Here is a 25,796-nt window from a genome sequence, read left to right as displayed (position 1 = left end):
GATATATTATATCGGGTAAAATATACCCGACGTTAGTGATGGTGTTACTAACTGTTCGTTAGTGTTCTAGGTTAAGCACCTGCATGAAACCTTTTTCCCTTTTTAATTTGGTAGGGCTTGATTTTTCCAACTTTAATTATACATAAATAAAACACTTTCCTCCTGCCTCCATCAATCATATCCACATTTACACTAACTTTAAAGGGATAGTTGACCAAAAAATTAAAATTCACCCATTTTGTAGTCACCACTATGCCGATGGAAAGGTGGGTGAAGTGTTTCAGTCCACGAAACACTTTAGGAGTTAATGTGTTTGTGGAATATCAAATGTTTTTCTTCACTGATTTTACATTTACATTTTTAATGACTGAATCATCTGCATCAGCTTATTTTTAACGAATGAAACATCAACAGAACCAATGAATCCATCGTCATTAGCAGACTCAGCACACAAAGCCTCAAACGTTTCCTTATAACTTGAAACCAACGTGCTCAGATCACTCGACTTTACTTGGTGTATCACCGGAATTAGGGAAAATGTGTCACCTTAAAGTTTAAGGCTCTTCATTTATATTTGTCATAGTGTCCATTTCTGAATTCGGTCATTGTGAACTTGTTTGTTAGAAATTACTGCAACAAGAAAAACTTTCTATTAGTCTTCACTTAAGACATAAACTCTGGAGTGAATCAAATAAACACTGAGTTACTTCATGTACTGATGAGTGTTTATTAGTGTCAGTGAGAGCAGGTCAGCAGGAGAGTGGAGGAAGACACAGAAGCTCCAGCTCGGTAAGAACCAACTGCAGCTTCTTCTCTGATTATGAAGCAGCGGCACAGATTATTGAGCAGATGTGACCAGAGAGAAACTTTGTATTTCCACTGTTTTCTCTGTTCTTCAACAAAGTCACTTACCAGATGGTTCATGGTAACGCTCCTCACATCTCATTGTGTTGCTCTGAGCGAGTGGGCGGGGCCCCGGGGCCTGTGTGTGTTTGCTGTCTGTGATTGCAGTTTCTGCACTTTGTAAAACAACGTCTTATTATGGTAAATGGTTTTGTATTTATATAGCGCTTTTCTAGTCTTGTTGACCACTCAAAGCTCTATACAGTACCGTGTTACATTCACCCATTCACACACACATTCATACAGTGCATCTATTAGCAGCACTTTGTTGTTCTATGAGGGGCAATTCATGGTTCAGCATCTTGCCCAAGGACACTTCGGCATGCAGATGGGGAAGACTGGGGATCGAACTGCCGACCTTCAGGTTGGAGGACGACTGCTCTACCCCTCAGTCACAGCTGCTGAGGGGTAGAACGGCCATTATGAATCAGAGCGATGTGGGCGATTTTCAACCGGCGGAAATCAGCCTGTACTCTATTAAACAGGTCTTGTCGCTGCAGCTAATTTGACTATAATATTCAGAGGCAGCAGGCCGGACCAACTGTTTTGAGAATTTGTATAATTTAATGCATTTAAAATAACGATTATATTGAAAATGGGCCAAATTTATCACGATCATCTTTTTCCCTTTTTAAAAAATAATATTTGTAATATGTTGTCCCTGTTGACACGGGACAAGAAAACTTTCAATATGAACCCCAATTATTTAATTCAATCATGATCTGTTTAACCGCAGTTACGGTATTCGTTAAAAGTGGATGTTTTACTATTGATGGACATGTAAACCTCTAACACTATTCTGACTAGTTTCTTTCCAACCATGACAATGGCCCTGCATAGTAGTGTTAACAAACTTGAAACTAAAGATAAAAGCACATCAGAAAAAGGCTGTAATTTTCAGAGTATAATCTTAACCTTGTTTCAGGACCATGGACAGAGCTGTTTGCTGTGTTTAGGTGCTGTTAAGTTTGTGGCTCTGAATGGATGTTGTGGAGCTAATGTGGACTATAAATAAATGGGTATATTGATAATGCTAAAAAGATCATAAATCGATGACCATTAGGGGACTCCTCATTACAAAAAGTCTCAATACACCAGTGTTACTAAAAAAATAAAGTAATTTTACTATTTGTAAGCTATTGCCTGTGGCTTGGAAAAATTCAATATGAATGCTAGTTATTAAATTCAACCATGATCCAATCAACCACAGTTGCAGTATTAGTTTAAAACGTATATTTTAATATTGATGGACATGTCGTTCAAGTCAGGACAGTTTGTCTCCATAGAGACAGTGTGTGGCTCTTAAAAGAGCCGTTGCTTTGATGTCATGTCTCCTTAGAGTCGTTTACTTGGAGCTGGTGTACTTGGTCACGGCCTTGGTGCCCTCAGACACGGCGTGTTTAGCCAGCTCCCCGGGCAGCAGCAGGCGGACGGCGGTCTGAATCTCCCTGGAGGTGATGGTGGAGCGCTTGTTGTAATGAGCCAGACGAGAGGCCTCACCGGCGATGCGCTCGAAGATGTCGCTCACGAAGCAGTTCATGATGCCCATGGCCTTGGAGGAGATCCCAGTGTCGGGGTGGACCTGCTTCAGCACCTTGTACACGTAGATGGCGTAGCTCTCCTTCCTGGACTTTCTCCTCTTCTTTCCGCCCTTACCGGGGGCCTTCGCCACCGCTTTCTTGGAGCCCTTCTTGGGCGCAGGCTTCGCTGGTTCAGGCATCGTCAAGATATGAGTCTATCAAATGTATAAAAGACGTCGGTGGCCAGGCTGTATTTATATACATGACATGTAAATGTTGCTGTGCCGTTCCCTCTCTGTCATTGGCTGAATGTTGAGCGTCAGTGTAACAGCACGTGGGAGTGTCTCCACGTTCATGAGTCCATTATTCTGCTGCTGACAGAGGTTGAACTGTAGAGCTCAACTGGAACATTTGGGGGGTTAAGAAATGCAAGATGTCTGAAACTTTATATGTTATTATTATTGATGTTAGTATCACATTAGTATAATTTAAAACAATCTGAACTAAAGCCACCTGATAAATACACAGCTCTAAATGTTAAGGGAACACTTAATGGTCACAGTAGGCTTTTGGTGAAAAATTGAAATATTGGGACAATGGACCTGAAAGATCAGAGCCCAATTCATATGGATCTAGCTATAGGACCACAACCTGGAGACTGAACATCGGGATATTAAATAAAAAAACAGCAAAAAACCCACACAAGATAATTTTGGGATGAAAGTGGGGAAGTGTCTTCTCCAATACTTTGCCATGGGTGTAAAGTGGTCCTGTGGGGGAAATGATAGGTTACAACTCTCATTTAAAAAAACAGAGAAAATACAAATGGAGCAATTACAGTCCGATTAAAAAAAAAATTATGTCTAAAAACCAAATCCATGAATGAAAATGGAAATAGATAAGAAAAATAACAAACTACATGAGATCTATTCTAATGATATTTAAAAAAGCAGTTTTTTCTCCAAACAATGGATGGAAGAATTGTTTGATCCGATAAAATTACCTAAGATGAAGGAAGAACAAAACAAGCTCCGAATTAGTTAAATCAAAAATGAAGAAATCAAAAGTGTAATATGTAATTTGAAACCCAATAAAGCAGCAGGACCAGATGGTTTTCCATCTGAGTGGTACAAGGAAATGAAGGGTTTGTTGATCCCGACAGTGAAAGCCACATATAATCAACAATACCCAATGACTCTGGATCAGGAGGAAAGAATCCAACCGGGCCCCAAGATGCTAGTGACATGGACCCAGGTCTATTCAACCTGTGGCAGACTCTTTAAAGGACTTCAGGATATGAAACAACAAGCACCATCTAAAATCACTACCATTTGTTCTGGGCTTTTCCAAATGTAAATTCCTTCTGGCACTAAATTCTGAAAAAACTCCTGAGTGTAGCTGCAAGAAAATCCATCACAAAGAAATGGTTAAAGCCACATTCCCATCAGTAAGGGTTTATTATGATATCATCAATGGCATTAAACTTAATGGAAGGTGTATTGGCCATTTTACCTCGCTCCAAGTTTCAATAGGCCACTTAATGTCAGCCTGCAGAGTGATAATCAAGTTTGACTCGTGTCCAACAGATATACTTCTGGCCACACTTCAACCGGAGGCCGGGAAAAACTTGAAAGGATTTATTTGCACGGTTCCAGCAAATGGCTTTTAAAAACACCTTATCTCTGTCCATTACCGACTTGGTGATGCGTAAAGTCCAAGTATCCATTACATGTCCATCGTCACACTGCCCGTTGCAGGTCGCATTATCATATATCACAGTGTCACTGTCAAGAACTTGTGTTGATCCACTCCTTCGCAGACTTCGCACACCAGATGATATCAATGACCAATATATAACTACGCATGTGCACTAACCTGCACTACGGCCTCCACAACTGCCGCAAACACCCAAAGCGGAATATAAATAAATACCAGCAGACACACACTACAACATATATTTTAAATGTATAAAAATAAAGCTATAAACTTGGATAACTTCAGAAAATGTAAAATCAACATGTTTTTCCAACCTTTGCTATGGCCCTGCTTTGATGTGTTCACACCTATACTTGGAGCTAAAGTTGAAACCAGGTCTGACAAAGGCGACAAATATTAAACTGATACAATTGATACATTGTATCAGGACCATGGACAGAGCTGTTTTTTTATGTTTAGGTGCTGCACTTCAACAGTTTTATTTAGGTTTGATCTGGTGTTTGCATTCATTCGATGTGGTCGATTGTTTCTGTTGCATTTGATGATGGAACCTGTTGACTGTTTGTCATTAAATGAAAGAGAAATGTTCCCCAATATTGATTTGATCATCGCTTGAAGTGAATATTTAGTAAAATTGATAAATTCACCCAATAGACATGAAATGTAGCCCTAATTATAGAATGGCTCTCCAGCATCCTCATCATGACACGTTCACGGCTCTGATAGGAAGTCTGGCTCAACTTCACCATGAGCCTCGTCCATCAGCGGTGTGTTTGCTGCCTGCACAATAACTTGACTTTAATACAAAGGGATCATCAGCAGGTGCTTGTTTTTACTCGGTCTCTCTGAACAAACATGTGGAGCAGCTGGGAAACGGGTTTTGGTGGAGCTGTGGAGCTTTTGAACTCATTTTAGAAGAGAAACGAGTGGGAAAAAGACTTTGATATGGTTGACTTGGAAAAAAATGTTGCTGTTTGTAAGATGCATCAATGCAAATATAATTGCAGTGAAATGACAGCGTCCTGATACTAGTGATATTTGTGTTGACAGCATTCAGTAATACTTAACCTTTTCCATTACAAGTCTATATCAGTGGGGTATGAATGTTCTGTTGATGAATGCCTGTAATGTCACTGGTAGAATTATTTTTCTCGTTTATAAGGGCTCCAATCCCACACATGTATTTTAGAACTCAACTCAGTTAAAATAAACATTTTATTTCATTGCAGCTCTGACTCTGGTTCCATTCAACAGGTGAAGTGAAAGTAGCAATATTAATGAATATTAGATTAATAGCAAGCCAGGTCTTAGTCTGCATACTTTCCAATGTGTATTATTTGCAAAGATACTAATGTAACAAATATTTTACTGTAAACTCTGTTGTATATAGTATTGTGAAAAACTAACAACTGTTTGCTGTTCAATTAATATTGTAAAACTAAAATAGTTAAATGTTTTTTAAACCTGTGCAAATATTTATTGTACGATGCTGTAATTACTTTACAGAAATTATTTATATTGGAAAATAATTGAATAGTAACTTTATTTTCCAGATAATAACTGTAAATTCTTTAGTCAGTTATTTACAGTGTATTATATGTATGAACAGTCAGTAACTAGTGAGAGCAGCGGAGGAGTTTTGTCTTGAGTGCAGTGAAGTGGCTCTTAAAAGAGCCGTTGTTATCGTCAGTGGAGCAGCAGCAGTTTAAGCTCTCTCTCCGCGGATGCGGCGGGCCAGCTGTATGTCCTTGGGCATGATGGTAACCCTCTTGGCGTGGATGGCGCACAGGTTGGTGTCCTCAAACAGGCCGACCAGGTAAGCCTCGCTGGCCTCCTGCAGAGCCATGACAGCGGAGCTCTGGAAGCGCAGGTCGGTCTTGAAATCCTGAGCGATTTCTCTGACCAGGCGCTGGAAGGGCAGCTTGCGGATCAGCAGCTCCGTCGATTTCTGGTAGCGACGGATCTCTCTCAGAGCCACGGTACCGGGCCTGTAACGGTGAGGCTTCTTCACGCCGCCGGTGGCCGGGGCGCTCTTACGAGCAGCCTTGGTGGCCAGTTGCTTCCTGGGGGCTTTGCCTCCGGTGGATTTACGCGCAGTCTGCTTGGTTCTTGCCATTTTGTTTCTTGTCTCTCTGATCGGGAGGAAATGTGAGGCAGAGACGCGACACTCTGCTTTTAAACTGCGGAGCCAGCCGTGAAATGGTGACGCTGCTTCAGATCCCCGGGTCCTGATTGGTGAGAGGCTCCTCCTGGGGTACTCGCTGCTTATTGGAGGAAAGTGCAGGCCGTCCTCCGCTGCTCTGCTGGAGGCTTCTATTCTGGTTGGTCTGGCATGAACCGTCCCGCTCGATCCGCGGATATATAAAGGAGGGTTCGAGCTGTTCACAGCAGTTTCTCTTGACGTGTCTTAGGAAACAAACTTCATCCATAATGTCTGGCAGAGGTAAAACCGGCGGAAAGGCCAGAGCGAAGGCAAAGACTCGCTCGTCCCGCGCTGGGCTCCAGTTCCCCGTCGGTCGTGTCCACAGGCTGCTGCGTAAAGGCAACTACGCACATCGCGTTGGTGCCGGCGCCCCCGTCTACCTGGCGGCTGTGCTGGAGTACCTGACCGCTGAGATCCTGGAGCTGGCTGGAAACGCCGCCCGCGACAACAAGAAGAGCCGTATCATCCCCCGCCACCTGCAGCTGGCCGTCCGCAACGACGAGGAGCTCAACAAACTCCTGGGCGGAGTGACCATCGCTCAGGGCGGCGTGCTGCCCAACATCCAGGCTGTTCTGTTGCCCAAGAAGACCGAGAAGGCCCCCAAGTCCAAGTAAAGCAAAGCTGCTTGAAACCACCGATACAAAGGCTCTTTTAAGAGCCACACACTCTCCTCTGGTAGAGAGCAAATCTCCTCATGTCACACACCAACTTGTAAAATACACAAGTACATGCATGTCATTCTAGGCACATCAGCATTCAATACGTAGAGTCAGATGTTAGTGTCATTTAGTGAGGAAACCAGAGTTTATCTGGGAGTGTTAATATTAAGAATACACACTTCAAATTTCAATACACCTAATGTACATGGATCCATGGCATTAAAGGGACCTGCATATATCTGTCAAGATGTACAGTATGATTGCAGAAACAACACACATTAATATTTGTCAAATGAAAGAAAGTAACAGATTAAATGTATTTTTTCAACCTCTTTACATTTGTCATGATGCAAATCTAGTGGAAGAAGTAATGATATTTATTTATTACATTTATTACTAACTATTATTTACAAAGTAATGTCATAAACAATAACTGATGGTACTTTTGCTTAAGCTGTAAAATCAGGTTTTAAAAGTTAGGTGCTGTGTGTCCGGTCACTTGTGATTATAGACGTGTTTCACATGAGACAGGTTTTCATTAAGAACATTGACCAAGTCCTCTGTTGTATTAAAGTGCCCCAGTAAACATGACAGTGATCCAGCATGCACAACATCAGGACCATTGAACTGGAGCAGCTGAATGGAACACAGCCGTCATTATTATTATTTGACTTGATTTCTGAGCTTTCGACCACTTCTCAGGGTCTTCTTCAGTGAACTCAAATAGCTTTGGCCTCATGTGAGCTAAGGTTGTAATGTTGGTCATGAGATGACCCTTGGGCCAGTTCCTTTAACTGATGAACACCCTGAGGTGCAATTGAAAGCTGAAAAAAGTTGATAGTTGGACCTTTGAAATACAATGATACATGTTTGACAAGAACAAAACAAATGAACTATGAATGTTCACAGTACATCTTGTTCTCCACAGTATATGAAGAGAGTCATGTCAAACTCCATTAGACTTTCAAGGATTTTAAACCATTATTTATTTCTGTTATTTTAATGTATTACTCTGCTTGTGTCTTCAGGCACATGTCCTTGGAGAGGTCTCCTGTGGAAAACAATTTAATGGAAAACATCATGAACAAAAACACAAGGTCAGACACTTTGTATCAATCATCTATTATTCATTCGTTGTGAATATTCATACAAAAAGTAAATTCTCTCAGGAACATGTGATATCTGATACACAGGAAAGTAATTTTTTACATTCAATGCAGTTGATTCACTTTCCCCTGCCCCCCCTCTTCCTCCTGGACCAATGACAAGGAGGCACAGGGGTGTGCATCCTGGCCTTCTATTAAGCATTAGCTTTTTTTATCTAAAGATAGATAGATAGATATATATACAAAAAAAAAAAGCTTATATATATATATATATGGTCTACACAGTGATAACAGGGATATTGTGTCAGGTCTACTTCAGATCATAATAATACTTCACCGTCTTTATAGCCAAGCACACACACAACCATTCACATGCATACAAACTCACGCGCACACACACACACACACACACACACACTAAATATCTAATAAATTCAGCACTGGTGTCGATCAGGAACACAACTAATTACTACAACTGTCCTTCACCCAGTCGCCTCTCAGGGCTCAGGCTCAGACTTCTACTTGAATGTGATTAGACAGGTCAGCTGACATGGGAAGCTGTCATTGGTCAGTCAGGAAAGAAATCAGGCAGAAAAGAAAAGTCAGCAAGTAAAAAGTGATATCAAGTGCTGTGTTTTATTTTAGTGTTTATTGCAATAGTGTCTACATTAACCAGCGAGTGAGTCAATAGGTCAGTGGGTCAGTCAGTCAGGGTCCAGAAGGCTGCAGTTTAAGGCCGTCACCAAACTCCTGCAGTACGAGGGGACGTCAGTGACTAACGCACGCTGTGGTGTGCACGTAAAGGACACGTGTGTGTTCTTCATAGCAACAAATGAAGCGGCTCAGTGTGAATTGATATATGCACTAAATGGCTGTGTGTCTCTGTGTATATATTAATGTATGTGTGTGGATATGTGTGTGTGTGAGTGTCTGTCTGTGTATTCATGTTAATGTCTGTTTGTTAATCTATTTTAATTAAGATACAAGACGGATCATTTTAGCAACAAGATGAATTGTCTTTGCTTGACAAAGATATTTTTGTTCTGGTTTGCTTACCACTCTCTCCATGTGCTTGAGTGAAAGATGGAATGAGTAATGTCGACCACACTTCCTTAATTACTATTACTTATTTTTATAGTTATCTAAATACAGGCGGTGGCTCATCTTACCCAGTTGTCACCTACGTGTGTTTCCACTCTGCTCCACAACATCCATTCAGAGAAACACACTGTTGAGGTGCTGCACCTAAACACAACAACCAGCTCTGTCCATGGTCCTGAAACAAGGTATTTACTTTAGTGGTTTAAAATTATACTCTGAAAAATTATCTTAGTGTTTTAATCAAAAAAAACAACCGTCAGGTGGGGGTTACTTTACTTTCACAGAAGAGCTTTTGATATTTGCAGGAAACCAATTAATTTAGTGTTTTAATCATAAATCTGAGAAAAATGCCAAATGGAAAAACACTCGGCTGCCTGTGAGTAAATTTAACCATGTGACTTTCCCTCTGTTGGTGTTGCAGTGTCTGATGACAGTTCATCAATACTTTAGTTTAATGACAGCCACTGATCAAGTCTTTGCTGCTACAGAGCTCATTTTTATGACTCAGAACAGACAAGAAGCTGCAATAAAACAGGAGCAGCTGAGCTACTGGAAAACAAAGCTTCTGACAGGACATGTCGGAGAGTTCATCTGGTAGTAGACGTGGTTCCGCTTCACATATCTCTTGACTCCCTGATGTTACTACAGTATAAATATATAATGTGAAGCTGGAATTGTCATTTTTCTAAGCAGCTCACCCACAACTTCATTACTTTACTCGTTCTCATGCTTGTGTATAAATATATATATATAGTTTTTAAGTGTCACTCATATATTTAGCAATTAAAGACAAGAGGAAACTACAATAAATACATAGCAATAGAATTAATGTGATTCTACAGAAAAGAAATTTTAACAAAGAAATACTCTTTTAAGTACAGTATATGATGTAAAACTGAAATCGTTGCACATCATGTTACATGGTGTGTGTGTGTGTGTCAGTAGTAGTCTGCTTCCCTAAATATGTTTTATTTTACTGTTTGGTTGTGAAATAACTTCTAAATCTTAACATTGTAAGAAATACATGTTTAATATCTTTCTATATAACTTGACTCCCTTTAGTTAAGAACTCTGTCTCTACATATTTATTGTCAGTGGTGATGATTGATGAGGAAGCAGCTCTTTGTGGATAGACGTGTGTGGCTCTTAAAAGAGCCTTTTACCAGGATGGACATGTTTCACAGTGAGGACATCTCACTTCTTCTTGGCTGCTGTCCTCTTCACTTTGGGTTTGGCGACCTTCTTCGCAGGGGCTTTCTTGGGTGCAGGGGACTTTTTCACCACCTTCGTGGTACTCTTCGCCACCTTCTTGGGGCTCTTGGTGGACTTCTTGGCCGCTGCTGGTTTCGTCACCTTCTTCAGGGACTTTTTAGCGGCTGCTGGCTTCTTGGCTGCCGCTGACTTGGGCTTTTTAGCCACTGCGGGTTTCTTGGCGGCGGGCTTCTTCGCTTTGGGAGCGGCCTTCTCCACCGGCTTCTGGACCTTGGTCTCCACCTTCTTGCTCATCTTGAACGAGCCGGTGGCCCCGGTTCCCTTGGTCTGGACCAGGGTCTCGTTGACCACCAGCTTCTTGATGGTGTTGTTGACGCGGGCATTGTTCTTCTCACATCGTAGCCTCCGGCAGCCAGAGCCTTCTTGAGGGCGGCCACTGACACGCCGCTCCGCTCCTTGGACGCGGACACGGCTTTCACGATGAGCTCACTGACGCTGGGACCGACCTTCTTCGGTTTCACGACCTTCTTCTTGGCCGCTTTAGCCTTGGCGGCGGCTGGAGCTGTAGCTGTAGCTGGAGCTGGAGCTGGAGCAACTTCTGCCATCTTTCTCTTTGTGTTCAGATCAACGAGGAACTATCGGAGTGAGTGACCGGACTGTAGAAGAGTCCTGATCGGGAGGCGGTACTTGAACACACCATGAGAACCGTGAAGACTCAGTCGAGCCGTGGCTCCTGTGTGCAGTGTGAACACCGAGACACTTGTGTTTTCTCTTCACTGATAAACGAGTGAAAACTCAGTGGGTGAGCGGTGCTGGAGGCTGACAGTGAGGAAGCAGGTAGCGGACTTGTCTGTCTTCATATTGAAGTCATGAAGAGCTCTGATGCTCTCTGCATTTTGTTGGTGGAGCCTCCAAACCTCACCCGTTCACCGCGGTGAGCAGCGCTGCTCAGCGGCTTTTCCCACTCGTTTCTCTCCTAAAATGAGTTCAAAAGCTCCACAGCTCCACCAAAACCCGTTTCCCAGCTGCTCCACATGTTTGTTCAGAGAGACCGAGTAAAAACAAGCACCTGCTGATGATCCCTTTGTATTAAAGTCAAGTTATTGTGCAGGCAGCAAACACACCGCTGATGGACGAGGCTCATGGTGAAGTTGAGCCAGACTTCCTATCAGAGCCGTGAACGTGTCATGATGAGGATGCTGGAGAGTCATTCTATAATTAGTGCTACATTTCATGTCCATGGGTTTAATGTGTCAATTTGATAAACTATTCTCTTTCATTTAATACAAAAGGTCAACAGGTTCCATCATTTATTTTGCAGAAAATGTTTATGCTTCACTGGAATTTGCAGTTTCTCTGCTGTCTGATTTAGTAAATACCAACTTTTGCTCTTCACATTAACACTAGGATACATGTTTTTTATATATTGTAAAATAATCATTAAAACATGACAGAGGTTCCCAAAAACTCTTTGACTCATACATTAAATTATTCATGTTTTGTGTGAGAAATCTCTGTCAACCTGTCAATATGTTACCTATTGATCAAGTCTTCTCAGACTTTTATAGCCAATAACATATTCATATTACAAATGAAGGCCTTAGTGTCAACAAACACTCTGTGTATCCAGAATGTACACACGTGTGCAGTACGTGTATGTGTGTGTGTAGATTGCTGTGTGTAAATTGGAGCATGTAAACATGTAATTTTAACCATTCAAACAGATTTTATTTATGTAGTACAAACACTACAATACAAAGTACTTCCCATGCTAACTATGATAAAAAACAACATCCCCCACCCCTCCACTCACCCCCATCCAAGCTCATAGCAAAACAATAATAACAGTGTTGTTGTTGATCTCATAGTTTTCAACTCATGAATCAAAGGTAGGAAAGCAAAGACAAAGTTGAGAGATGGTCACTCTGCTCAGGAGTTTGTTGAGCTCCTCGTTGTTGTGGATGATCAGCTACAGGTGGCGGGGGATGAAAATACCATGTTAAGGATTCCACCACAAAACCATGACCATATTTTCTAAGGTCCATTTCTGCAAATGAAACCAGATGAATATAGTAAAACAGAATCCAGCAGATTGACAGTTTGTAATCAACAACACTTTCAAGCATACATGAGGTGCTTTTAAAACTGGTCAGTATTCAATGATGCCAAATGAAAGATGAACAGAGTCACACTGTCACCCCGGACTAATAATATATGGGCATGTTCATAACACTATCAAAAACAATTCCAGACAAGCATCAAGTGCTTACACTGCTTGACCCTGCACTAACACTTTTGACCTACTACAACATGACTTTTAGCGCTGATAAAACAAATCGGTGCATGTTTCCTTATAAAAGACCACATTTAATGAATCAATTTGTCTATTACATTGTTATGTCTTTGTTATAATTTTTACCTTCCTATTGTCCTTGGGGTCAATTTGAGCCCATTAAATGTTTAACGTCTCTAAATAAGTAAATAGATAACTTCATTTTTTGGCTTCACATTTTATGACTTTTCCTATTAAGGGGGCAACTGGGTAAAAATAAGATTTTCATGATTATGTATATTCATTGACCTGGATCCACAGTGTACGCATCAGTGTTCTTTTAGACGTATTCATATTGATTGTTTAGGACGATATCGAGTTCAATATAACATGTACTTTTGGTGGGGGGTTGTATTTTATATAAAAGTCTATTTAAGTAGTCAACAAAGAAACAAACCATACTTGAAACATACACTTAGGTTACAATTTTTATTCTAATAATTTTCTGGAGGTTTTAATTGCTGTGGTCAAAATGACTCAAATTGACAATGTCAATTTGAGGATAACAGGAGGGCTCAGGGAGAAATCATGAGCTGAGTCTTTGTGTGACCAACTCAAGGTTGCTCAATATTCATACATTGTCTCAGTACTTCCTAATCAGTCCTAATGTTACTCTTATGTTTACTAAGCCTTTTTCACAGCACTATTCCTACTTGATGGAAACGTGCTACAGTCCTATTGTTACACAAACTGGTAAAGTGTCAGACCTTAATATCTACCCTGTCCTACATCCAAACCTGTGGAGGCGCTAGCGCACCATAGAGTTTATTATCAGCGGCCATGAGGATCCACAGAGGAGGAAGACGGCCGCCTCTGTCTTCTATCAGGTCCTCAGTCAGGCTATGAATAGCTGTGTTTCCCGCGGAGCACTCTATTCACTAGATCTCATCTCACTGAAGAGAAATGTCTGGACGAGGAAAGGGAGGAAAAGGGCTCGGTAAAGGAGGCGCAAAGCGTCACCGCAAAGTTCTCCGTGATAACATCCAGGGAATTACCAAGCCCGCCATCCGCCGCCTGGCTCGCCGTGGCGGAGTGAAGCGTATCTCCGGTCTGATCTACGAGGAGACCCGCGGCGTGTTGAAGGTTTTCCTGGAGAATGTGATCCGCGATGCTGTCACCTACACCGAGCACGCCAAGAGGAAGACCGTGACCGCCATGGACGTGGTGTATGCTCTGAAGAGACAGGGCCGCACTCTGTACGGCTTCGGTGGATAAACTCACTTTACAACCGCTCAACAACACAACGGCTCTTTTAAGAGCCACACACTGAGTCAGTGAGAGCTCACATCCTCTGCTCAACACTAATCACTCGTTCTTCCAGAGTACAGTAATACAATAACGTCTGTAAATCGATGGAACTCTGACGGTGTAACGTGAGGGTTCAATGTGGGGTAGTTTAATCTCTTAAAGTGAAGAAACTCCAGGATGGAGACTGACTTAGTGAAGCTGCACTTTACTGTTCTCCACACTGATCATCAACCACTCATACTTCCTGCTTCTCACTAATGTGACTGAACTAACAAGGAGAAGCCAGGAGGCCACAGACTGAGGTGAAAGAACTACAGAGGCAGATTCAACACATCGTTACTGTTCACATAAAGCTAATGTAAATATTTACATGTGTAAACATACATGTAAATTATTGTAAACAATTGTTTTGTCAATTCCCATAAACGCAGGAATGAACTTAACTTACATTAGTCATTAATCTATAAACACAGTTAAGCACCTGCATGAAATGTTTTTTCCCTTTTTAATTTGATTACACTTGATTTTTCAACCTTAAATATCCATAAATACAACACCTCCTCCTGCCTCCATCAATCATATCCACATTTACACTAACCTTAAAGGGATAGTTCACCGAAAAATTTAAATTCACCCATTTTCTAGTCACCACTATGCCAATGGAAAGTTGGGTGAAGTGTTTGAGTCCATGAACACTAGGAGTTCCTCATTTAATCATCACTGTGTTTGTGGAATATCAAATGTTTTTTTTTTCTGATTTGACTGGAATTCTCAAAAAATTTGAATGACTGGATCATCTGCATAAGCTTATTGTTAATAAATGATTCATGAACAACAGAACCAATTCATCATTAGCAGACTCAGCACACAAAGCCTCAAACGTTTCCTTACAGCTTGAAACCAATGCATTCAGATCACTGGACTTTACTTGGTGTATCATGGGAATGTGTGAAAATGTGTTGCCTTAAATTTAAGGCAACACATTTTTATATATAATAAGTATAACAATATATAATATGATATATAATAAGAGCAAGTTATATGCTCTTATTATATATTTGTCGGAGCGTCCATTTCTGAATTCGGTCATTGTGAACTTGTTTGTTGACCAATGGGTTTCCACGGTGAGTCCTGACAGAGTCACGGCATCAAGCGATGAGAAGAGGAAGCGGAATTTTCTGACACTGACATCGAGGTGTTTGTTAGTGAGATGGAGGTGAAGAGCGATTCATGGGACAGCAGTGATGTCACTAATAAAGAAAATACACTGATACTCTGCTGCTGCTGTGGATAATACAATGTGTGAGAGTGAAGACGATAGAAAGAACAGAGCCTGAAATGAAAAAAGATCCAATTCAAACACTCTCAGAATTTGAGGGAACTTTTTGAATCTCATGTTCGTATTTTAATCATCCAAAACTGCAGGATTATTAAATTCACAGGCAGCTTTGATGTCCTCAACCTATAGAATTTAACAGAATTATTATCATATGCTTGTGTTTGTACTGGGATGGTTCGGTTCCGTCGGTCGATCTGTGTGATACTTGACTCAGTTCAGCACAAAGATCACAGATCACAGATCAATAGAATCTATATCAGCTGATCAGACATCGCTGAACCCTCGATTCCTCCTCATCCTTCCATTCGCGTGCATCCATCACGCAGCATCACGCAGCAGTGTCATGGCAGTATTTATTTATTTAGAACAATCTGACCGATTACCTCACATCAGTGGATCCTAACCTCCACTCTGGGATATTATTTGGAAAGTGAATGTTTTTTATTCATTTCATGTAAGTGATCTCCAGTGCGCTCTGTGCGCCTGATGGCACAGTCACGTTCACTGCAGTGATTTGGTGATACACGCACAGTGTTAGAAGATATTATTAAAAACTGTTAATGACTCGGCTCTGTAACTTCGCTGTTTAATGGAATCCAAACGTAATTTGCTGTCAATTAAAAGGTTTCTGTGGAACAGATATTCACGCGAGCACAACTACAGCTGTTGGTTTTAATGTAAATGATGAAGTGGATCAATATTCTGGCCTCAGTTCACCACCTCACATCTGTATCAACACTTTCCCGTCTCGAAAATGTTTGTACACATGGGTGAGAGTTTGTGTGGAAATACGCAAATTTTGCCGTCGAGTTTGTTTTTATAAATCCAAACGTTTGCGTGAGAAGTTTTGTACGTACGTTTCAGGCCCCGTTTTGTGCGTACGCAATGGTTATAAATGAGACCCCTGGTCCTGATAACTGATGAGTGTTTATTAGTTAAAGTGAGAGCAGGTCAGCAGGAGAGTGGAGGAGGACACAGAAACTCCAGCTCGGTACAAACCAACTGCAGCTTCTGCTCTGATTATGAAGCAGCGGCACAGATTATTGAGCAGTTGTGACCAGAGAGAAACTAGGGTAGTGACAAGGACACTAGCAGAACACAAAACTAACGCCCAGTCCCCTTCTATCTCCTCCACGCTCTTGAGACTGTGCTGGGAGACACAACAAACCTTCTTGCTCCTGCACGTTTGGATGTTCCATCCTGGAGGAGCTAGACTACCTCTGCTACCTGATTGGACTGCAGGGACCGCCTCATGCTACAGGTAGTGACAAGGACACTAGCAGAACACAGAACTAGAGAAGAATCAGTCAGGAAGGATGAGGAGAGAGCAAATGTCTGTGACCACCACATATAAAACTGTTCCCTTTCTGTTGTCTTGCTTTTGCCTCTTCATTGCACCTGTTGTCACTTTCATTTGCACCAAAACAGGTGAAATTCATTCACAATCACTTGGGCTTCCTAAATGGACAGATTGAAAAACCTGAAGTCGAACTGACTTGGTGTTTTATTGTGACCGTAATACGGTGGCCCTGAGAGCTCAACGCACTGCAACTTAAGAAAACACATGCAAGTGGACAAAACACAAGCAAAGTAAGAAAACATCTTCATCAATTTCACAACACAACACAACACATTACAGAAATGCGCAGCAAATACAGAAACGCGCAGCAACTACAGAAAATGACATCGGAAGTGTTTCCAGAGGACTCCTAAAAGTGATGGACACGTCCGCTTGTTGTTGCTGCCGCAGTTTGGAGTTGTTAAAGGGGACATAGCATGCAAATTCCACTTTGTTAGTGCTTCTACAGGTTAATGTGGGTATCTGGCATGTCTACCAACCCAAAAACTCTGGGGAAAAAACACTCGCGCGTTTTGTTATAGTTCCTCTAAGTCAGAAACGTCATGCTTGAGCGACTCGATTGCGCTTCCTGGGTATTGTGTCGTAACAAGGAACTGGAAGTCTCCCTACATGGTCTTGGCCCACCCCGTCCCCCCCCCGTCCCCCCACACTCGTTACTTCCGGGTTTACACCGGAGGCTGCAAGGCAGCGCAGCGCCGTTCCCAAGCACGCAGCCGGGCTGTTCACACGGGACGAGCATTTCTCCGCTGGTCAGCTCGCGATTCACTCACATGCGGCATTTGTCTGGATCGTTGGGACTGGGAGGCTGCAGCAGCTGCTCTGGAGCGACCGCCGCTCTCCGTGCGTGAGCTGGAATTTGTGTCAGCGCCACACAGCCAACAGTGTGGAAGACTTCCGCAGTGTTCAGCGCTACTGTAACCCCGAACCCCGACATTCAACGGGTACAACAACAAGCGGAGAAAGCAGAATCGCGGGCTGACCTTATAATTACAGTCTATGGGGCTGACCAGCGCGGAGAAATGCTCACCTGTGAACAGCCAGGCGGCTGCGCGCTTGAGAACGGCGCTGCGCTGCCTCGCAGCGGTCTTCCACACTGCCAGCTGTGTGGAAGACTTCCGCAGTGTTCAGCTCTACTGTACGCCGGGTTACAGTAGTTACGCCGGGGTACAGTAGTTACGCCGGGGTACAGTAGTTACGCCGAGTACAGTAGTTACGCCGGGTACACCGACGCGAAGCGCCGCTGCGAGGCAGCGCAGCGCCGTTTTCCAGCGCAGCCGCCTGGCTGTTCACACGGGACGAGCATTTCTCCGCTGGTCAGCCCCATAGACTGTATATATAAGGTCAGCCCGCGATTCTGCTTTCTCCGCTTGTTGTTGTACCCGTTGAATGTCGGGGTTCGGGGTAAATGATGGTCTTCATAGCCCCCTTCTCTCTCTGTCTGTCTGCTGTGTGCTTGTAGTGGATGGGCAGAGGGGGACATTTAATTATGTGATTGGGAAAATTAAAACTCCAGGACAACAGAAGGGAATACAAAGTATGGGATGCATATTTGATAATTTATATCATATAAAATATGTAATTTATATCGTTTAAAATCATGGGGGAGGGGAGCTGGCTCATTAGCATTTAAAGGAACAGGCACTCAAAACAGGTCACTCTGTGGAGGGCTGTTTTATACAGGGTAAAAAGGGTGCTGTTTTAAATGATCCTTGTGGTATTTTGACCAAAGTATGTTACAGACATTTCATTAAGACCCCAAGGAACCATATCAACTTGTGGTAAAATGGGCATGCTATGTCCCCTTTAAAGTCGGTGTCCGTCAGTGATCGTGGAAAATTTGCTAAACTTTAAACATTTTGGTTTATTTTAATAAATAACAAACTTTATTACTGCAGATGTATCCTGTTAACCCTCTGAGACCCACTGGGCTGTTTACGATCTCAAATATCATGTTGTCTTTAGAGCGTCATGACTCCTCAACGGTCAACAAAACATGCCGTTTTCTCCTGTTAAACTGAATAAACAGCGCTAACAAGCAAGCCCCTGTTCGTGAGGCAATGTATTGTCCATATTGTGCAGGGGTAGGAAACCTTTACTATCAAAAGAGCAATTTTGCTCCCTCTTCCGAGCTCTGATCTCACTGTGCGTCTCTCCGAGCTAGTGAGCGGGGGCGGAGCCCCAGGGCCAGTGTGTGTGTGTGCGCTATTTGGGAGCACACACACACACGCCCGCTCCTGGTATTTCATGATGGCCTGATACGATGATGATTTAAAAAATGAACGTGGCGTTCACTCACGTTCATGGTCACGTTCACGTTAATCATATGAAAACTGATTCGTTAAGTTCACCGTTCATGAAAAATATGCACAACACTGTACAGCCACTGCAGAGGGGCTGAAGAGCCGCATGCAGCTCCAGCGCCGCGGGTTGCCGACCCCTGTGTGGAACCATATTTGTTTGATGTATTGGACGTTTTTGTGTCTCCTGTGGCAGCAGTGTCCATCACTTTTAGCTGTCCTCTGGAAACACTTCCGTTGTCGTTTTCTCTATTTGCTGCGCTTTTCTGTATTTGCTGCGCGTTTCTGTAATGTGTTGTGTTGTGTTGTGTTGTGAAATTGATGAAGATGTTTTCTTACTTTGCTTGTGTTTTGTCCACTTGCATGTGTTTTCTTAAGTTGAGCTCTCAGGGCCACCGTACCATTAAGTGTTCCCTTAACATTTAGAGCTGTGTATTTATCAGGTGGCTTTAGTTCAGATTGTTTTAAATGATACTTATGTGATACTAACATCAATAATAATAACATATAAAGTTTCAGACATCTTGCATTTCTTAACCCCCCAAATGTTCCAGTTGAGCTCTACAGTTCAACCTCTGTCAGCAGCAGAATAATGGACTCATGAACATGGAGACACTCCCACGTGCTGTTACACTGACGCTCAACATTCAGCCAATGACAGAGAGGGAACGGCACAGATAGATTTACATGTGATGTGTTCAAATACAGCCTGGCTACTGACGTCTGTATTCATTTGATCGAATAATATCGAGAAGATGCCTGAACCAGCGAAGCCTGCGCCCAAGAAGGGCTCCAAGAAAGCGGTGGCGAAAGCCCCCGGTAAGGCCGGAAAGAAGAGGAGAAAGTCCAGGAAGGAGAGCTACGCCATCTACGTGTACAAGGTGCTGAAGCAGGTCCACCCCGACACTGGGATCTCCTCCAAGGCCATGGGCATCATGAACTGCTTCGTGAGCGACATCTTCGAGCGCATCGCCGGTGAGGCCTCTCGTCTGGCTCATTACAACAAACGCGCCACCATCACCTCCAGGGAGATTCAGACCGCCGTCCGCCTGCTGCTGCCTGGGGAGCTGGCTAAACACGCTGTGTCTGAGGGCACCAAGGCCGTGACCAAGTACACCAGCTCCAAGTAAACGACTCTAAGGAGACATCACATCAAAGCAACGGCTCTTTTAAGAGCCACACACTTTCTCTATGGAGACAAACTGTCCTGACACTAACGACATGTCCATCAATATTAAAACATCCACTTTTAAATAATACTGTAACGTGTTACTTAGATCATGGTTGAATTTAATAATTAGGGTTCATATTGAATTAGTTTTATTGTCCCGTGTCCACAGGTAAAATCTATTAGATGCGTTACAAGGACTGAAGTATTTGTATAGTGCTAATACACACTGGTGTATTGAGGCTTTTTCTAATGGTCATCGATTTATGATCTTTTTAGCATTATCAATATACCCATTTATTTAGTCATTAGCTCCACAACATCCATTCAGAGCCTCAAACTTAACAGCACCTAAACACAAACAGCTCTGTCCATGGTCCTGAAACGAGGTTAAGATTATACTCTGAAAATTACAGCCTTTTTCAGACGTGGTTTTGTCTTTAGGTTCAAGTTTGTTAACACTACTCTGCAGGGCCATTGTCATGGTTGGAAAAAACTAGTCAGAATAGTGTTAGAGAGGTTTACATACAAAGGAGTGATTACGATTTGAAAGAAACGGTTAAATCTGAAGATTTTCATTTCAGCACTGGGTGCAATTTACTCTAAAACTATTAAACTTATCTAACCCTGTCTGCCAAGGATGAACTCTGCATAGGTGGAATATGAGAATGGATCCTTCAGAGTGACTTGACCAACCAACTCACCCACATCAAAATTATCCTTTTTCTCGACAGTCACATGATACTTGACCAATCTGAGATATAAGTAAGGTTAGTATAAATGTGGTTATGATTGTTGGAGGGAGCAAGAAAGTGTTGTACTTATGTGCATGTTGGGGGGAAACTCACTAGAGACAAACTTAAAAAAAAAAACGTTGTTTGTTTCAAATTGTAATTTGACTAGGTGTCTGATTTGAGGAGGGGGTGTGAATACAATTTTTAAACTAACAATTTAGTAGCACTTACTTATAGCACTTTGTAGTTTTGCTTTTTTGAAGAAACTGTACTTTCTCGATTCTTGTTGTTCTGGGTTTGTACCCTCATGGTTGAATGCACTTATTGTAAGTCGCTTTGGATAAAAGCGTCAGCTAAATGAAATGTAAATGTAATGTAATGATTGGTGTGGTTTTTAAGGAAAGCCATGGGGTTCCAAACTGTAATGGTTGCAGGTAGACAATGTTGACTGGTCACCTATTCTTTAATAATGCAAGATACATGCAACTCCCCCAGAGCCCCTGGATCCCCCAGAGCAATTATAAACCAATAAGCGTTCTACTGCTACAGAGTTATAACTGAGATAACACGGTCAAAATATGTGAATAACCATACATTACATTTTTCCCACCATAATGTATGAAGTGCAATGCTCCCATGTAATGTGCAAAGTATACATACTGTTTTACGTACTACCAATTTCCATCTTAACGCTCCTGTTATACTCAAATTTACAACATTTATCATTGGGGTCATTTTGACCACAGCAATTAAAAACCTCCAGAAAATGATTATCTGGTCTTCCCTGGCCTGGCTCCAGGCGTCACGGAGCCAAATGTGAGAAAACCAGTTCCTATGACGTGCAGGTTGACTTCTTCCCAATCCCTATACCATAAATCCTTCACTTTGGACAGGAAATCAACAAGAGTTGCTGTAAAATCAGGGAAGAAAACATCTGATATTACACAAACACATTGATGATTAAATGAGGAAGTAAACATTATCGATCATTTCTTAGCATAGTGATGTTATGCCATGAATTGACCACAAGGCAGCAGTGCATGCACATGATATCGTTTTATGGCAGGCTATATTCAAACTTTACATTTGACTAAACAAACAGGCACTAACATAAATGACAAGATGTAGCATATGAGCTGTGGTACACACCTGCCCAGTCACTCAGCTCAGGAACTCCTGGGCGAAGCTAATAGCCTGCTAATTATCACACGAGCTTCTAAACAAAGTCTAATATTTACAACCAGTGTCATAGTACAATGAAACACAACATCAGGTATAAGTGATAAAAACTGACATTGTCACTAATGCAAAATGTTCAAACAAGGATATTTTACAGCTGTGCTAAACGAACCTGCCAGGCGAGGGAGTTAACTACTTTCTAGGTAAGTGCTACTAAACACGAGCTGTGTGCATGAGCACAAGGTCTCTAAAGCAGAACACAAGTGATGTGATGTGACGTCGACCGTGCTCCAGCAGGGAATTTTATACATGCACCATATATGATCACTCCTATGCTGTTTTACTCTTTCACTGTTTGGAGATTCCCTCCTGAACCTTCATTATATTTATCATAAAAAAATATTTGTATCCATTTAATTGCACATGAATGATTGAACCCTTCTCTGTGGACATGATGTTTTAGATGTAGTGGGAAGACAGTAAGTGTCATACATTTGATATTATAATAATTAAATTAAATTGAAGGGAATGATCATGTTGAAAACATTGTATTATTTTTCCCTCATAACATCTAGAATTGAAAATATTTTCATTTCAAATCCAATAGCAGTTATTCATGGGGAGGAGGTGGGGATTTTTTCCCTGATAGTTATAATTGTATTTTTAAATAAGCTCATGACATCATTGCTCCTCAGAGCAAGAGGAATAGATGGATCAGTAGAACTATGACTCTCTGTCATCTCTCAGTGCCTTCTTGTTATATATCAGGCTATCTTTCCAGGTTAGGTGAAAATCATCTTGGTTGGTGGAACGCCTCTTTCTCTCCAGCTTCTGTGATGTCTGTTTTAGAACAGGTATTTCATAATTATACCATGGAGCTAATCTCTTCTGGTTTACTTTCTTATTGTTCAGCAGGGCGACAGTGTCAAATAGGGCTGAACGATTAATTGCATTTGCGATAAAATCGCGATATGATAAAACGCGATTTTCTAACCGCAACGTGCGCGATTACAACGTGCGAAAGAGAGTAGGGCACTGGGCTGCATCAACATTTCATGCTGCCCTTTAACCTGTTACAATGGCCTCTGGCTCAACGGAACAGTCAGAAACTGACACAACTGAGACTTTAGTCACGAAGAGGAACAGCACGTCGGTGGTGTGGAATTATTTTGGCTTCAAAAAAGATGATGCTGCGCAGTGTCAGGTGTTGTGCAGAGCATGCCGTGCTACCGTTGCTACTTCACGGGGTAACACTACAAACTTGTTCCAGCACTTAAAAAAATACCATAAAACCATGTACGACAGTTGTATGGCCAAAATGCCGAGCACCAGTGCGCCAGACAAGCCAAATACCTCAAGACAGGGATCACTGACCGAAATGTTTGATAGTGTCACTCCATATGACCACAATTCAAAACGGCACAGGGAAATCACTTGGGCGATAATCGAGTTCATAGCTAAAGATATGGTGCCTCTCAGCACGGTGACCAAGCCTGGGTTCACGGCATTGATAAATACGCTTGATAAACGGTACAGTATACCCTCCCGTACATACTTCAGTCAGACTGCCATACCGGAGCTGTACAACAAGTGCAAAGAGAAAGTCGCCGCGGAGCTTGAAATGGTGGAGTTTTTTGCTACTGCTACTGATATGTGGTCAAGCCGCACATCTGAGCCTTACCAGAGTCTTACAGTCCATTTTATTGATGAAGATTTCAACCTCAAAGCTCACTGCCTACAAGCTGCGTACTTCCCAGACGACCACACAGGGGAAAATATTGCAGCCGGCCTGAGAGGGGCTTGCCAAGTGGGATCTCCACGAGGAGAAACATCTGCATCAAGAAGGACAACGCGTCAAATATGGTGCTGGCTGCACGGCTTAATGAACGAGATGATGGTCATATTTAAATCATTCATTACGTTTTGTTGGGGGAAAAAAGAGGATAAAATAAAAAAATTGCATATTAAATCACAATCGCAATATTGGGGGAAAAATCACAATTAGATTATTTTCCCAAATCATTCAGCCCTAGTGTCAAGGGTTGTTTGTAATGAGGCTGTTGTACATTTAACAAAGTTATCAACTAGTGTGGGAGTGAAGTTTTGATAACTTTCATGTATGTTACTGACACATGGCTGTGAATTTATTTAAATGTCCAAGTGGAGATGGGGGAAATGCCACTGAACCTCAGATACAAACAAATTATTCTAAACTACTGGTCAAACCTACAAGAACACAAAGAAGAAGAACACCCAACTGTGAGGGCCCTTAGACCATGCTGGGAAAGGGAAAAAGCTAAGACCGAATGTTATGTACATACAACAACTAAAATGGTAAAAAATATCAGGTTACTTGAAAAACTATACAGTGCAACAGTTCCATTTTCCTCCTGTATGACATGACTTTTATATTCAAGAACAAATGAAGATAGACAAAAGAAAAGGAAATTGGGCAGACATAGTAGAGGTAAGACTAAGGACTACGCACAATACTCTGGACCCAATATATACAGATGGGTCAAAGGAGCCAAAGGAAGGAAAGACTGGGTTTGCTTTTGTTACCCCAGAGTTAAATGTAAATAGTATGACAGTATACACAGTAGAGATGTTGGCAATAACAATGGCATTACAGTGGACAGAGCAAAACAAGATAAAAAAGTTATAGTATGTTCGGATTCACTATCAGCATTGTTGTCATTACAGTCCATCTCATCCCATTGCAGAGCAGATATTCTTTATGACATATATGAAACACAGGCTACATCAGTGGTTCTCAAACTTGTTCTGTCATGCCCCACTTTGGAGCTAGAATATTTTTCATGCCCCACCCGCTCCCCTGCCCCAACAAAATTATGACAAAATGGGCCAAGTTTAACATGTGTGCCCCCAGACAGTGTGTGTGCGCTGTCTGGGGGCACACACACACACACACACACACACACACACACACACACACACACACACACACACACACACACACACACATTTGCCCGCTCCTGGTATTTCATGCTGGCCTGATACAATGATGATTTAACAAATTAACGTGAACGTGAGTTCACTGTTCACGAAAAATATGCGCGACATGCACAACACTGTACAGGGAGCCGCTGCAGAGCCGCGGGTTACCGACCCCTGGCTAAGAACGATTTGTTTACTGTTCTATATCGTATAGGCTTCGCCCTTTAAGGCTATCGCTAGTGGGTTTAACCCTCGCATACGCAGCACTGAATAAACTTTAGTCCACGCCCACCTGCTGGGGGCCCCACCCCGGTCTCACCTCGTATAAATTGGACCGGGCGATCGGTTCCCCTTTTTCTTCAGTGTACCATGAGTAAGCTCGAAACAACTTCCACTATGACTTCTTCCATCCGCTTGTGCCCGGTCTGTGAAACCGGCTACATCTTACTCCCGGAGCCAAGTGTCCTTACTGCAAGCTCCTGACGGAGCAGGAGAAACGCAGGCGAGCCGACTCTTACGCCGACATGGCCGGAGACGGTTTCTCCGCTCCGGGTCTTTTCCGCTTAGACGAAGCCATCGAATTCTTCGACAAACGAGGATCGGAGTCGGCCGACTCCGCTCCCGATGCTCAAGATGCAAATAATCCACCTGCAGCTCCCCTCCTCGAGCCGGAGGGGTCGGAGTTCTCGGACTTTCCGCCGGCCTCCACTCCCCTGACGGCCATTGGCGCCCTGGTCAAGGACCTTCCGGACATAATCCAA

At 42.4% G+C, this 25,796-nt stretch overlaps 5 protein-coding genes and 1 pseudogene across 5 annotated transcripts; 3 read left to right on the top strand and 3 right to left on the bottom strand.

The window, feature by feature from the left end:
* Positions 1-2,119: 2,119 nt before the first annotated feature.
* On the bottom strand, positions 2,120-2,634 carry LOC118116066 (histone H2B). Its single transcript, XM_035167376.1, has one exon. The coding sequence runs from the start codon at positions 2,621-2,623 to the stop codon at positions 2,249-2,251; it is 375 nt and encodes a 124-aa protein (XP_035023267.1). The 5' UTR covers positions 2,624-2,634; the 3' UTR covers positions 2,120-2,248.
* A 3,163-nt stretch (positions 2,635-5,797) lies between these two features.
* LOC118116034 (histone H3) lies at positions 5,798-6,298 on the bottom strand. The gene has a single exon (XM_035167339.2). It carries the CDS (start codon positions 6,253-6,255, stop codon positions 5,845-5,847), a length of 411 nt encoding a protein of 136 aa, XP_035023230.1. The 5' UTR covers positions 6,256-6,298; the 3' UTR covers positions 5,798-5,844.
* A 232-nt stretch (positions 6,299-6,530) lies between these two features.
* LOC118116046 (histone H2A) lies at positions 6,531-6,983 on the top strand. The gene has a single exon (XM_035167352.2). The coding sequence runs from the start codon at positions 6,570-6,572 to the stop codon at positions 6,954-6,956; it is 387 nt and encodes a 128-aa protein (XP_035023243.1). The 5' UTR covers positions 6,531-6,569; the 3' UTR covers positions 6,957-6,983.
* Positions 6,984-10,249: 3,266 nt separating this feature from the next.
* LOC118116024 lies at positions 10,250-11,280 on the bottom strand (annotated as a pseudogene).
* Positions 11,281-13,614: 2,334 nt separating this feature from the next.
* On the top strand, positions 13,615-14,011 carry LOC118116083 (histone H4). Its single transcript, XM_035167396.2, has one exon. It carries the CDS (start codon positions 13,656-13,658, stop codon positions 13,965-13,967), a length of 312 nt encoding a protein of 103 aa, XP_035023287.1. The 5' UTR covers positions 13,615-13,655; the 3' UTR covers positions 13,968-14,011.
* Positions 14,012-19,735: 5,724 nt separating this feature from the next.
* On the top strand, positions 19,736-20,212 carry LOC118116733 (histone H2B-like). Its single transcript, XM_047341815.1, has one exon. It carries the CDS (start codon positions 19,752-19,754, stop codon positions 20,124-20,126), a length of 375 nt encoding a protein of 124 aa, XP_047197771.1. The 5' UTR covers positions 19,736-19,751; the 3' UTR covers positions 20,127-20,212.
* Positions 20,213-25,796: the final 5,584 nt, after the last annotated feature.

The sequence above is a fragment of the Hippoglossus stenolepis genome, chromosome 10 (assembly GCF_022539355.2).
Source record: "Hippoglossus stenolepis isolate QCI-W04-F060 chromosome 10, HSTE1.2, whole genome shotgun sequence".
Lineage (NCBI taxonomy): Eukaryota > Metazoa > Chordata > Actinopteri > Pleuronectiformes > Pleuronectidae > Hippoglossus > Hippoglossus stenolepis.
Note: the sequence above shows the minus strand (reverse complement) of the source record. Positions and strands in the feature narration are given on the sequence as shown.